Source organism: Clarias gariepinus, chromosome 2 (assembly GCF_024256425.1).
Source record: "Clarias gariepinus isolate MV-2021 ecotype Netherlands chromosome 2, CGAR_prim_01v2, whole genome shotgun sequence".
Classification (NCBI taxonomy): Eukaryota; Metazoa; Chordata; class Actinopteri; order Siluriformes; family Clariidae; genus Clarias; species Clarias gariepinus.
Window position 1 is genome coordinate 42,003,450 of NC_071101.1, and position 15,105 is coordinate 42,018,554.

Below are 15,105 nucleotides of genomic sequence, written 5' to 3' on the forward strand. Positions count from 1 at the left end.
CCTTATTCATTACTGAGATTATTACAGAAGGATGTGTTCCGGACGGACCTCCGCGTTTGCCGGCAGGTAGGAACGCGGATGATACGGCGTAGAGGAAGACGAGTCAGGAGGAAAGATGGAACGCGAGAAAACCCTGGGCTCTGACAGGCAGGTACCTATACACAAACGCAGAGACAGAACAGCATTCTTCCTGCTTTCAAAACACACGCCTACGCGTGCACTCGCTCAGGATCCCTCAACGCTGCTTTCTCTCGTTTTCTCTCTCTCTGTCTGACTTTAATACACTCACCTTCTCGTAGTACTTGATCTCATATTCAGTGATGACTCCGTTGGGCTGCTCGGGTTCCTGCCACGAGAGCTGGATGCTGTGCTCCTGCACGCGCTCCTTTATCACCTCGCTGACCTGCGACGGAGCTGGAACACAACCAGAGAGAGAGAGAGAGAACGACTCAGACGGAGAAGTTGCAACTGTGAGACGTGAAACTTTGCAAACATCAACCCACTGGATCCTATAGTGAAAAAACACACACATACTGTACTGTATGCGCACACACACGTCTCGACTGCCAGGCTGATAAATATTCACGCTCCGGCTCCTGAATGTTTTGCGGCTGGTAATGGAAATTTCAATTACAGAGCAAACACCGGAAGACGTCTAGAAGGAAAAAAAAAAAAGAAAAAAGTCACGTCCGCCTTCATGAACGGCAATTAATTCCGACCACAGGATTGCCTCGCATGGCCCCTGAAGACGCCCAAGACTCTGCAAGCCTTTTTCGCAAAGCCTTACTTAAACCATGACTCAACCACATCTCCTCTGATGAACATTCCAATTAACAACCGGCACTTGACGGCGCCTTGCCATGATCGCTCACTTCATTTTTTCTCATCATGGCTGTTGATCAGCCACCGTTCCAAGAGTAATGCTAATCCGGTTCTTATCACAAAGGCACTTTAACTAAAGGAATAAGCAGACATTAGATCCAGTGCCTCACTGTAAAACATGCAAGCTGACTGGAAGGAGTTTCCAGTGCTTTGTGATGATGAATAGAAAATTTTTCCTTTAACAGTACAGTATTCCTTACGCCCTGTTCTGCTACATGATGTCATATTGGTTGGAGCGCCACTGGGATGAGAAAGAGAGAGCAACTGGAGGGATGGGGATAACAAAAATTCATCTATGCAAAAAAATGGGAAAAAATAACTCTCACAAGGACGTTTATCTGATCCGGGGAAAGCATTAAGTCATGACCTTGCAGGTCCAGGGCTTTGCTCTGCAGTGACCCGACGCCAACGCGAGACTGCGGATTAAATCCGGATTTTGAGCATTTGACACTAATGCAAACGGCAGCCTGGGCCTCCAGACCGCACCAGTCAAACTCTGTTTTGACACGTCTCATGTAATCGGACTCAAACAGTGTGAAACACACATGCACACACATGCACACACCAGCCTGTGCCCCGCCACTCCGTACTCCCGAGCCTTACATCGACTTCAACATCATTTTTAAACTCATACCTATAAAAGGTACATCTTATAATCAACCTGGTCATTTATGACATTCCATAAATCCAAGCCCTAGTAGGAAGTAGGCCGCTAATCTTGCTTTCGTTCGCGGTTCTGCGCTTGTTGCTCAGTCGTATGCAGCGAGTGTCAATTACGCAAGAGGACGAGGAATATAGCGACGGCCGCGGCGAGGGCTCGCAATTTAATATGACACTTGTACACTTGAGAAGACTCGAAGCTGAGTAATTGGATATTTTTCCCTCTTCGCTGTTTGTCTGTCACTTTGGTGAGCGAGGCTGAAGGTTGCCCCGGGTGGTGGACTTGGAGAGGTCCTTACGCTCTGTTTTTATGTTTTATGCTTTCCTGCATTAAAACAACCTGCAGTATTTTAGTCTGTTTGAATGAAACGCACATCCATCATAGATGGAGTCATGAGCATTTGAGTTCGGGGTTGTAAACCCATACGCTTTAAAATTTCCTTAAGGATCGATAAAGTATCTATCAAAAACAACCAGTTACAAATGAGTCTACTTCTGTAAGAGGAAAATAAAATTACAAATGCTAACACAGACTCTGCCTTTTTTATTTCCATAAACGAGATGCTTGACATTGGACTGGACAAACTGATTTATTTTTTATTATTCTTTTATTTATTTTTTTACACAAAAAATTGTCCGGAGATAGATTGTGCAGGATAGCCAACATTAGCAACATTAGCAGGGGTATAAGCGACCTTCGGAAGCCCCATGTAATTCAGGAGGAAGTGGGCTTCCATCATGTTCTGCATTAGAATACATTAGAGCTACATTATGCATGGGGATTTTTAATATCCTTCGACTTTCTCTGCCTGCGTTGCCCCCTCCCCCACTCCTCACACACACCCCTACTCCCACCCTCTAGCTTTAGCAGTAGGAAAATGTCACTTCATTATAAAACTTCATTATAAAAGTTTCATCATGTTTTTTTTTTTTTTTTCTTTTTGACTTTGCATAGGAAATACGTTGATGAGCGGAATGTATAAGCTCATTTCTTTCAATTAGGAAAGCTATTTGAATCGAGACCGAGAGCAGACGGATTCCTCGTACGCCCACTCTCGAGCCTTATCCCCGCTAAATTTTCAATTACTCACGCGGGAAATCGAGACATGTGCTTTCTGATGATGCGGGAATTAAGCATGCTAGGGCCAGATTGCTGCTCCGGCTCAGCACATGCTGTTAGATATACATGCGATGACCTCATTTCAGCGTGATGGAGCACATTCTGATAGCAGTGTAATTCGATGTGTCATAGGAAATGGTGCAGACGCCAATGGTGCAGAAAGGGTGTGTGTGTGTGTGTGTGTGTGTGGGTCGGTGTGGGTGTATTAGTAGAGCAGAGCATGTGCAGTAGCCTCTGGCTCTAATCTCCCTGGTCAGAGCTTTGAAGCCTTCGAACAGTCAGTGGAGAGAGGGGGGGGTGTTGGATTTAGGAAGTGTCCAAAACCAAAATTAACCCTCCCGAAGGGGTGTCAATGTCTGGGATAAGTTGGGGATTTTTCTTGTGGTTGGGTTTTTTTTTCTGGTTTTATGACCGATTATCAAAAAGGACTAGTTTTACAAAGGTTTTAGCACTTTAACATACACACATAATAAGTTAATCTTAAAACTAATGAAAAAAAAAAAACGGAAAAAACATACCAAAACAAACAAAAATCAAACAACAAAAGAAATTTCGATTTCCGAAAAAGTATTTCGATACACTCTGGTGACTTTTTCTGATCGCTTAACGATGCTGATTAAATCGATTAGATTGTGAAAATTAATGACTAGGTTCAAAAGTCGATTCCCTTTAAATTTTAGAAAAAAATTATTAAAACATTCATGAAAAATGAACAACAATGATCAGGCCCAAGCACCTGTGCCATTGCCACCTTGTTAACTTTTCCAAAAATTCCTGGATTCTGGACGTTATGAGCCAATTTTTAGCATAAGTTTAAGGTATTGACATGGCTGATCCATTTGAGATATCAAAAATCCCTTCGCAATTTTGCATCCTTAAAGTCTTGAGATTAAACTGGCCCAGTCTCGTAAAAATCCCTTAGGAGGAGTACATCAAAATCCTTTGGGTACATTTTGCAAACAACCCAAAATAACTTGCTTCCTGTTGAGCAAAGCCAATGACAAGCGCAGCGAAAGTTGTTCAGCTTAATGAGATGCAATGCAGCAAATCTTGTGTGAAGGCCTCGCGCCACGCCCAGGGCCCAGCCGATTAAATATCCTAATGGCAGCAGATTCCAACATGTGTGCTGATTTTCATGACTTTTTGAGAAGGTTAAGATCCTCATAAAGCCCTGGATGCTGGTCAAAAAAATTCCTTGTAAAAACAATTCATCCTTCACACACTATGATGTCATAGGCCTGTTGTCATAGTGCTTGGGCCCTAATAATGCTTAAATGCACAAGAGGGCCCTTCACAAAATATCATAGGTGATGTCATAATAATATAAATAAACTTAAATAATTAAAAGAAATAATAATAAAAAAAATGAATGAATATATTTAAAATTACTCCAAAAATTAAGACTAAAAAAACAAATTCTGACACAGAAATTGATCTCAGAGACGCGGACATAGTGTTGTTGGAAAACTGATGATGCGCTACTGTAAAATCATTATAACATGGTTGTGTTATCATATAACTTCTGGGTTACTGCTGGGTTATTGGTCAATTCCTGTTTTTTTTTTTTTTCACACTGAGAATAAGCGCAAATAATTTTTGGCTCTCCATGAATGCAATATCAGATATTGCATTCTCCATGAATGCAATATCTGATTTTGATATTGCATTCAGATTCATTATGCAATGATATATCATTACATCCCTAACAACAAAAAGATACCAACAAATTCAGAAACTTTTCTGCTGATTCTTGGCTGCCAAAATTGATCCAGTTCCAGCAGCGAAATGCTTTTGGCATCATTTAGCCACAATCACAAAAAGCTTCAATCCTGAACGCATTCCTCACACCTGCAACAGCGAACCTCAGCCTCAATCCAAATCCCAACAATCGTTGTTATTGCTATAATGGCTGTGTAAAGCCTTGGCTCTTAATTTAGTACAAAGATGAGATTTGGGATGTGGCTCCAGGACCAGGAACATGCTGGTGAAAAATAGGGAGCTACTGTAAAAGAGAGGAGAGAAAAGAGATGTGTAGGCAACAAGAGGAGGGGAGAGGAAAGAAGAGGATAGGAGTGTGTTCTCTCAGTCAGTAGGGGCTCAGTGAGTCAGAAAATAGAGCAAGTAGCCAGTGATGTCCGGCACTTTGATGAATGTGGAGAGGAACTGATGGTACTGCAGTGACAACATTTTCTCTCCCACTCGCTCACTCGCTCCCCGGACCGGAATGAGCCTCTTCAGCCACCGTAACGGAGAGCTTTGTCAGCTTCAATTAGAGTGAGGCGAAAGAGGCACTCCAGCCCAGGCGCATATATACACGCATACACATGCACACCTCACACGGACACGCAACACGTCCTCCCTGTTTAGTCGAAAAATGAACAGATGACTCACACCAGTAATTTGTGGCTCAGGTTTGATCATAGTCATCATTCCGGTGGCTTGAATTATGAAAAAAAAATAAATGGCACGGGTCAAAGCGTAAAGGGGAAATCCACACTTTAAAGCTAAGCCCCATCCTGTTCCAGTTTGATGCGTCAACTTGGATGAGAAATTTCAGAACTGAAACAAAAAATAAATATCTGCAGGATGTTTAGGCAGTTGGGTCGGTAATTATTTTTGTGATTTGTTCCACACTTTTTTTTTTCCTCCGCTCACAAAACCGGGCCTCTCACTGGGCACTTTTATTCACTGCTTAACACTACATTACCACTGTATCATCCAATAAGTACAAACTACTTCAACTTGCGTTAGTGACAAAAAATTTGAATCTTGTTTCTTAAAATCATATTATTCTACCCTCAGTAGTGGACACCAGACGGCTGGACCCTCCTACGTACAGCATGGGCGCATTACTCATCTGTCCTGCATTCATTTCCGCTCCGTTACTGCTGAATCTGGAGGCTATTTTTTTTTTCTTCCCGCCGTCCAAACGCAATATTCGGGCACGTAACTAAAGTGAATTTAAATGACAGTGATGGAAAATCATCTGCCTGTTTCTCCCAACGAGCGGCAGTAAAGGTGGAGAAAAGCGTATTTCCCAGAAGATGGAAGAACCTCAGCGCATAATGAATGAAAATGCAGCAACGCGGTTATGATATGGAATGTTTTCTGCGATGTATGGAATAAACCTGTGCTCTACAAGCTTCCAAGTGAATCTTGTGTTTGTTCACTTCTTGTGAGGTTACTATAGGTTGGTCGCGAAAACAATATGCATGCCACGTCTACAGAATATGTTCAAAAGAGCACAGTGCACAGAATAAGTCACTAAACCTCAATACCATCAGTACTCACTCCTGTTGTATTTGTAGTACACCTTTACTGAACAATGATGCTTTTAGTACCTATTATAGGAACAAGGACAAGAACATAAAGCCTAATGATGCAAAAAAAAAAAAAAAAAAAAAACTCGAGAACTTTTTACATTTTCAGCCAACAATCGCCCTGAATAACATAAACAGGTTCTCGGAGCACATACACACAATACAGGAAAAACAGACTCTTACTCACTATAAAAGCAGTTTAGTGAACACGCTGCACTTTATTCACAGCCTCGGCTGACCTTTGGCAAAATGAAAGGCTACAACATGCAGCTTTCTGCTTCATGGACTCAAAATCCTTGATGGTCCCATCGTAATAAAACTGCATACTGAAGCTTTGCGTGAATAAGCGCAGATCTCGTCATCTCTGAACAATGCGGAGACAATGCCCAAGGCTGTATTCACATAAAACCAGATGCATTCTGTACAAATACACAAATCTGACATGTACAAAACAATGACTACTGTAAAGGCTTTATTTTATTGAGGACTGAGACTGGTTCTTTTAATCACTTACTTAAAATCTTGCTCTTGTTGACAGGAATTGGGTGGGACCATGAAGATTATACAGTCTTAAAAGAAGTGTCTAAATTTGATTTCCTAAGAAACACTTAGCAGTCACTGTGGTTTAAGCATAATAACTTAAGCTTATAATAACCTAACACTCTGTACCAATAATTCTTTACAGTGCGTTTCAAACAAACATTTTTTTAGGTTTACCTATAAATCACATTAACCAAATGTTTACAGAAATAGCAAACTCATAAAAACATGTGTTGAATTGAGAGCTACATTCCTGCCATACCACAACGAACCACAGAAACTGAACCTATACATAGTAAGTCAACCTATAAGGTTTTTTTTGAGTCCATAGTGTGCAGCTTGTTAATTAAAAGTGGTTCAATAAAATGTTATAGCTTAAGGTCTGTACTCATATTTTGTAACTCACTATTTACATACATAATTTTTACGATTTATAATTTCTTTACAATTTACATATGTAAATCTTTAATTTTTTTGCATACACACTCACCTTTTAAACTCAATAACTGTTTACACATCACACATCATTGTTAGTTTTTTTTTAATGTAATTCTAAACATGAAGATTATGGAAATCTCAAACGATTTATTTGTTTTGCTGCAGGTGAATAATTTAAGTTCGTCCTTTTATTTCATAAATACTAGGATGACTCAAATAGATGTTTAGATCTTTATTTTGGAGTTCAAAAAGTTTTTGTTCATGTAGAAATAAAATTGAATTTTCCCTGTAGCAGTTCATTGATTTCATAAATGCAACACACTATAGTTTTCTATACATAGCATAAAGGTCAAAAACAATATATGCAATGCTATCTTCATTTTAGATGTCAAAGGGTTTTGTGGCTCCTGGTGTCTTCTTTTCTGTGGGAAACGGGTCCAAATGGCTATTTGAGCGTTGCCGACCCCCGGTCTAAGTTGTAGCTTACAAGTACGTAAATCTATCTTACAAGTCCACCTGTTGAATTTATAACAACTATATTCCTGTTAAAAAATATTAAACAACAGGAACTGAAACTACATGTAGTCGACTAATTACATGTCTCACCTTCTAGCTTCCATAACCTTGTAGCTTTTGACTCCAAATCTTAAAGTTTTCACATCAATTATTTATAAAATGTAATTATAATTATGTACTTATCATTTAGAAATTTAAAAACCTAAATTTTGTAGTAGTAACTTGTAGTTTACTAATTTATATTTTGCAATTTATCTAAATATTTTGAAATATACAGTATTAAACATTAGAAGGTGAAACTGTACTAATTACTGGTCAGACCTTCTAGCTTCCATAACGTTTGAGCTTATAAGTCCATTTATTGAGTTTTTAAATGCTATTTAGTTTACAGTATGTATTATTTTTTTAATTATCTTTAGGGAAAGGCTGAACAGCAAACAGTTCTGGTTAGTGGACTCAGACGGCAGATGTACAAAATTTAAAATTAAAATCTTGTTATGAAAGTAAACAGAAGCTATGGTCCCGCGGGAGTAAACCTGTGCTTATTATCTGAACCCGGCCGTCGTCAGGAAGGTGATCGTCTTCATCAGGCCTCATATGCTTCTTAATCACTGATCTGGACATAGGCCATGCGGTAATTTTTCAAACACATACGCACACATGGGCTGGACACACTCCACTGAGCGAGGTATGAGACTAGCCAAAACGTGTCTTCACTCATGGAAAAGACATGAGTTCAGTTCGACCCATCCAGTTAAACCCCTCCAGTAAAGAAACAAACATTTTGAATTAGCTGCATGAACACTTGTGTGTGAAAAATTTTCTATCTCAAAAATGAGGTGAGAATTATCCAATTAATCAAGTTATCAACTTGTCATGCTAGCTAGAAAAATGTTAAGCTAGATAGCAAATTATTAATTAAACTGTTAATAAGCTATTGAACTGCAAAGCTAGCTATTAAACCTAATAATTAACGACTAACCTGTCAAACTAACCATAATCTCAAATAAAAAAAAAATATCTGACAAGCCAGCAAACTAAAAAAAGCTATTAACATGTCAAGCTAGCCATCATCTTGTCAAGCAAGCAATCAGACTTAAAAAAAAAACTATTAACCTTTTAAGCTAGCTATCAGTTTCTAAATCTAGCTATCAAACTGTAAAACTAGCAATCAAACTACCAAACTAGAAACAATTAACTCTCAAACCGAACAAATTTAGCTATCCATCTTTCAAACTAGCTAATAAAACTGTATAACCAACCCTAAAACTGCAAAACAACTACGAAACTAAGAAGAATAGCTATCAAACCGAAAGAAAACTATCACCTTGTTAAGCTAGCTAACAAATCAGTAACATGAGCTATCAGACTGCCAAGTGAGAAATCAGACAAACAATCAAACGAAAAATACATTTATAAACTAGATATCAAACTGCCAAACTAGTAGAAAGTGAGCTATTAAGCAGGAACTCCCAATCTACTTATGCTCAAGATGGCCCATCAAAGTGTCAAGCTACTGCTATGGCTAGCAAACTACCAAAAAAAGAAAAAATAGCTAGCTCATACAATCTCGCACTAGCTCCTCCAGACAATATTAACCTGGGAGTGTAACTCATTAACATCGTCTGTAATTATTTCCCCAATTATTTACCTAAAACACATTACTCAAAAACTATTATTCAGTAACTATGTTAACCAATTACTGAGGGTATGTTGTTATGAGAATGGAGAATGCTAGTTTCGACCAGCTGATAGATCCTGGGAGGGACGTTTGAAGATGTTAACTTTTAAGCTAAGCTAATCCTTAAGGTGCGGTGTGTTTTTTTTTTTTTTCCACACTGACATTCCATTCAAAATGACAAACATTTATAATATTTTAAAAATAATATAAAAAGCTATAAAATACTCAGTAGTTAGCCATATTATGCAGGTCTGCTAATTCTATGCTAAAACACCAAAATGCTAAAAAAAGTGTTTTTCTTAAGACAGGTTAGATATTAAAAAGAAATGCCTTAAAAGTATATAAAAAAAATACATAAAGTATAATAATAAAGGCAGCCCAATCAAGGAATTAAATTTTATTTGTTGAATCTCGTTCTATGCTAGTTAGCTAGGATCTGTAAACAAATGTTAGTTAGTTAGCTAACTATGCTAATAATAATATAGTATGAGATTTAAATAACCATAGACACAGAAATGCAAATACACTGTGTCATAAGGCTGCTGTGTCTTGCCACACACACACACACACACACACACACACACAGATATGCTCTATCGTGCTGAATCATACACTCATATACCATCAGACAGACAAACACTCTGACACACACAGAGTATACACTGTAGCTCATCTGGTTATTCACCCAGGCTTCCTACCCACCCACACACACATACAGTATACACACACACACACAACACACACATACACACTGAGAGCACTCTGACACACTCGCATGCACTAATAGATCTGTATCCAGTCTCCAGACTCCCACAGGACACAAAGATTAGCATGAGATCATATCAACCGCAATTAACAGCCTGGAGAACGAGTGATCAGGGCCTCGTTCGGAAGGCGGGACGCAAAGATGAAGGAAGAGGAAAAGAGCATGAGAGACGGAGAGAGAGAGAGAGAGAGAGAGAGAGAGAGAGAGTATGGGAATATTTAAGGATCAAAAGGACTGAGATAAAAAAATATCCACAATTACAAAATTAAACAGGTGTTATATAAAAAAAGAGAGAGAACATTCACCAGAGAGAGAGAGAGAGAGAGAGAGAACCCAGAGTGGAAAAGAAGCAGGAAGACGAGAAGAGGTTGAACAATAGAGCAGAGCAAAGGAACTGCATTAGAGAGAATAATTGAGTGAGAGACAAAGAAGATGCGAGAGAAGCGAGGAAGATAGATAGAGGGACAAATATAACATTAGAGGGTGGGAGTGAGGAAGAAAAGGAAGGATCATTCTATGTTTAAAAAAAATCACAAAAAAATTAAGCGAGAGATGGAAACAGGGAGAATGTGAGTAGAAGATGTGGGAAATAAAGCTAAATACGGGATATGAGAAGTGAGAGAGGATATACGGTGAGGTCAGAAATGGACGGACAAAACAGATAAGAGAAGGACAGCATGAAACATATGAAAAAAGTAAGGAGGATAGAGGATGAGAAAGAGAGAGAGACAGATAGAGAGAGAGAGAGATGGATACTGTTGTGACAGACCAAAGCTGGAGCTGGAGAGGAAGACAGGTGTATAGATAGAGACAGCAAGAGAAAGAAGACTAAGTCAAGCCAGGGAAAGATTGAGAATCAGGGCACAGGAGAAAGATAAATCATAGAGGAGAAAGAGATCGACTATACATGAAAAAGAGGGAGGTTTGAAACTGAGAGAATCACTGGTGATTAGAGGAAAACATACGCCAAAATCCGACACAAGGACGATAACGTGCCCTTCAAACCAGCGGCCAAATAAATTTTCTGTCCCCTGGCCCTGACCTCACTCTGACTTCTCCCTCCTTCTCTCTCTCTTCCTGTAATCTCTGGCTCTGTCAGTCTCATTGTTATCACCTCAAGCCATAGTGCAGGTGGACAGACAGGGTGGAGAGGAGGTTGATGTGGTTCAGGTTTCTGTCAGAAACTCATGATTTCAGTGACAGCAGCTAAAAAGCACTTAAATCGACGCTTTGAAGACATGAAGCGACGAATCCGAACCAGTGCTGGTCCAGTTCACCATTCACAACTTTAGTTCCTACTTGATTAATATATTAGAAGATCTTGAATGTGAATCCTGTCACATGTGTCTTTAGACATGTTATGAACAAAAGGTAAAGCTTCTGATGGTTGAGTGAGTAGTGCTCAATTTGCTAGGTTCAGAATCTGATCATAGACTGAACACTTTTCGTCAGTGAGTCGTAGGAAGCGACACACAAAAGCACACGCGCACACGTAGCTGCCGCCACAACAATCTCTCTCAGACATAAATAAATCCTCCGACAGTCACACCGAGCAAGTTCAAACGCCTTGGAACGCTGGGTGTGTATTCGTGCGTCTGTGACTAACACCCAACCCTGAGCTCCAGACGCAGGTAAATCCTTCAGCCGCCTATCCTCTAACTCCCACGTGCGTGTTTTTTTACTAACGCGTGCCCGCTCGTCAGAGCATGACATCTTGTTTTAGGATGACTCAAATAGCTGTTGCGGTAAGACTCCGCCCTCACAGACAAAAATCGATCATCTGGTAAGATTTTAACACGGACAGCGAGGCTCCGCTTGGCCTGTGAGTCGATGGTCCCTTAGCTAATGATAAAACGCTGCAGAGAGAGAGAGAAGGAGAGAGAGAGAGAGCACTTTGTTCTGCTGGCTTAAGGAAACAACTCCTGATGGTGATGAATGGACACTCACGGCGCGAGTCAGCGGCAACGGGAATTTCCGACAGCAAAACAAAACGAAAGCCCTTTCTCTGCGCCTTTCGGGAACGTGCCAGAGGCCTGCGTGGGCCAGATACGGTGAATTGCGAAATAGTAAACTATCACTGAGTGACACGTGAGATTAGAAAATAATAGTATCTTAAATATAATTTGAAGACACATAAATATATAATATGCATATATAAATATAAGCATAAAAGACTTAAAATTAATATATAAATATAAGCCAAAGAAACTGTTAAAAACTAAAGTGACTATTCTTTAAAGAAAATTTTAAATAGGAATATAAAGTTTATTTAAAAAAAACAATAAATAACATAATATAATAAAAAGCAAAACAAAAACATAACTTTTTGGAGTAAATTTCTGGGAAAATTTGGGAAAAGTTTGGAAAAACTTCACATGGGGGAGTCCTGTGTTGTTTTTTCTTTTTTCTTTATGAATAAAAATGAGCCTCCAGCTTCTATGGAGTTTCCATTAATCTTTCCCAGACTCGAACATTCAAAATACACCTTGATACATGTTGTAACAACTGTACTGCTGCACACAACCGTCAATGCAAATTTACCGCAACCGTCGAAATCACCAGCCATAACGTTTCAGTTGATGTCACTGATGTCTGCGTGATGCAGAGGTGTGATTGGCTATACGTCAGGAAAAACATTTGAAGTGAACGTCAGGTTTCTCAGCTTGCTGCACGACCTTAAGTTGTTCTCCTGGGTCTGAGGATGAGCTGAGCGATGTGAGAAAAGCCGGATTATCGCCTGTGTCTGAGAACCGGCATGTTCCTGTCCTCTCTCTGGCCCCGGGAGCGAGTGTGTGAACTGGGGCTGTCACTGAGTGATCGTCTTGATGCTCTAACAAAGCGGCCTCTCACTTTCATGGCCCTGTATCCTCCAGACTGACTGGGTTCACTTAAAAGGCATGAGAACTTCTGTCTGCTGTGACATATTCTCTTTCTCTGCTTCTCCTAACTAACTCTGAAATCAAGGAGTCAGAAAGTGACTGTAGAAATACTGTAAAGGAGACATAACTCTCTCTCTCTCTCTCTCTCTCTCTCACCCTCGCGTTCTCTTAGTCCCAGTAAGGGGTTCAGAAGGCCGAGTCTGATCCTCCACTTCCTGTGTTCAGATCGGATACATGGCAGAGTAAACAGCTGTGAGGCACTTGTTTTACCCCCAGGACACCTACTCCCTAATCGTCTTTACTGTTATTTCATGCAAAAAAAAAAATAGCCACGAAACAAAGGATTACACATGAATTCATGAATCTCCCAGCTGGAGGAAATGACCAGGTCATCTTCGGCCTCTGCGTTTCTGATTTGAAGACCATGTAAAACTGAGCTACCCGTTGTGCCATACGTAACTGCTAGGTACAGGTGGATGTGTGTGCTAGCAATTTAACTTCACTTTCAGTATAATGGAAGGGTGACTAAAACCACAAAAATATACCTTACATAAGGTCCATTCATTATTTAAACAGCTTATCCTGTGTAGGGTCACGAGAAGCCTGTGAACTTCTCGCAAAAGACAGGGTACACCACTTGGATGTGGTGCTAACTCATTACAGGGCACAAAAACTACGGGCAATTTAAAAATCATCCTATGATGCATGTCTTCGGACGGTGTGACCTGTTAACCCGTTCTACTGCCACACTTTATTAACCATGGACAAAGTTAATATGAAAATAATAAAGGTCCTAATACGTAACCTTGAGGGATTCACCTTTGGAAAAACATGCCATTTACATTTACTTGATAGGTGATGGCATGTCAGCGGTTAAGGTAGTCAGAACATTGTTTCCACTGTTGGACCCCTTAACCCTTAACAAACTGGGCCAACTTAATAGTGGCACTGCTTAGATTGTCACTTGTCTAAATTACATGTCAATACAATTTATGTCAAATAAATGACTGTAAAAGATACACAATGGTTTGGAACCTTTACCTAGTGGTGAAGTCTAAACCATCCCAAACTGAAAACCTGATTGCTCCCTCTGCCCGAAGAAAAAAGCTTAAGTCATTTCATGTCCTAGGACTTGTAAGATCTATTAAGATCATCTTTAAATTTACCATCAAACATACCTTTTTGTTTGTTTGGCTGACATGTTTATGCAGTTGAGCAATCAAGGGTCTCGCTCAAAGACAGGTCTCGGATCATCAGCCCTACCCACTGAGACAGCACTTTTCATTGAAAGTAACATGACCAAACAAACAACCAAAAAAACCCTTTACCCAATCATCAAGAGATTCCTGGTTCGATTATTAGCTGTGTTCTCAATGTGTACGCTTTTCTATCAATCAGAGAAAAAAACAACTAGTCAATACTGGGTGTCTGCCAGCTAATGTATGCAGAAGAGTTATCAGTGTCCTCAGAACATGTTAGTTTGCCTTGTCACTTGAACAGAAAAAAGTGCAAATGCTGAAAAATATTTTCTCATAGACCATTAAAGTACAAGAAAAGCCTGTCTGGATGATCTCCACGCATGTATTGCTGCACCATACAAAGCAACAGTCTGGGTCAATGGGAGATCCAGTGGTTAGATCAAGGTTGAGCACCACTCTCGATTCACTTCGTACACTTTACCCAAGGCTTTTCCTTTCACAGAAAGTGAAATAACCATCCGGTTCACTCGCACTAGCAAGAGCAGCGATGAAAAAATTCCCAAGGTCCTTCATGTCGCCATGCCCTTCTGTGATTATGGCCTTATAATTCTCTTCCGTATTCATGCTCATATTCATTTGGCAATCAAGACACAATGAAGGTACGTTTAACGGTCATCACCTCTAATGGACTAGATAATGCGTCTGCGTTTCGGCTTGAGACCGCGGATATCTCCGCCGCTGAAAAGCCTAGCAATTATTCCTTCAGTAAATCCGCTTTGTACGATCGCCCTTTGACTCCGCAAAGCACCTGTGACAATCTAACCAAAAATAGATTGTTCGCTGCTGACGAGCTCGGCTCGTTGGATCAGGGTGGGATGGGGGAGGGCCGGGGTATTTCAAGCAACAGAAGTAGAAATTGTATCTGAAGCGGTACAGGTTGGCCCAATTATATCAATTGTGTTTGATTTTAAGGCACCCAAAGGACAGGGGCAAATCGCACACAGCAAATATGCTAGGCCTTGTGTCATTAAGTAATTACGCCAGGCACTTTTGTTAAATTGCTCCATTAAAGGGATGATGTTTTCTAATTTTGGATCAAAGCTG

General features: G+C 40.0%; 1 protein-coding gene across 4 annotated transcripts in view; it reads right to left on the bottom strand.

The window, feature by feature from the left end:
* Window positions 1–15,105, bottom strand: part of epha7 (eph receptor A7) — a 67,150-nt gene that overhangs the window by 14,915 nt on the left and 37,130 nt on the right. For all 4 annotated transcript variants that reach the window (XM_053476092.1, XM_053476078.1, XM_053476085.1 and 1 more), the window contains exon 6: window positions 290–414. In XM_053476092.1, coding sequence (XP_053332067.1) covers window positions 290–414 — 125 coding nt within the window. The remainder of the gene's footprint in view (window positions 1–289; window positions 415–15,105) is intronic.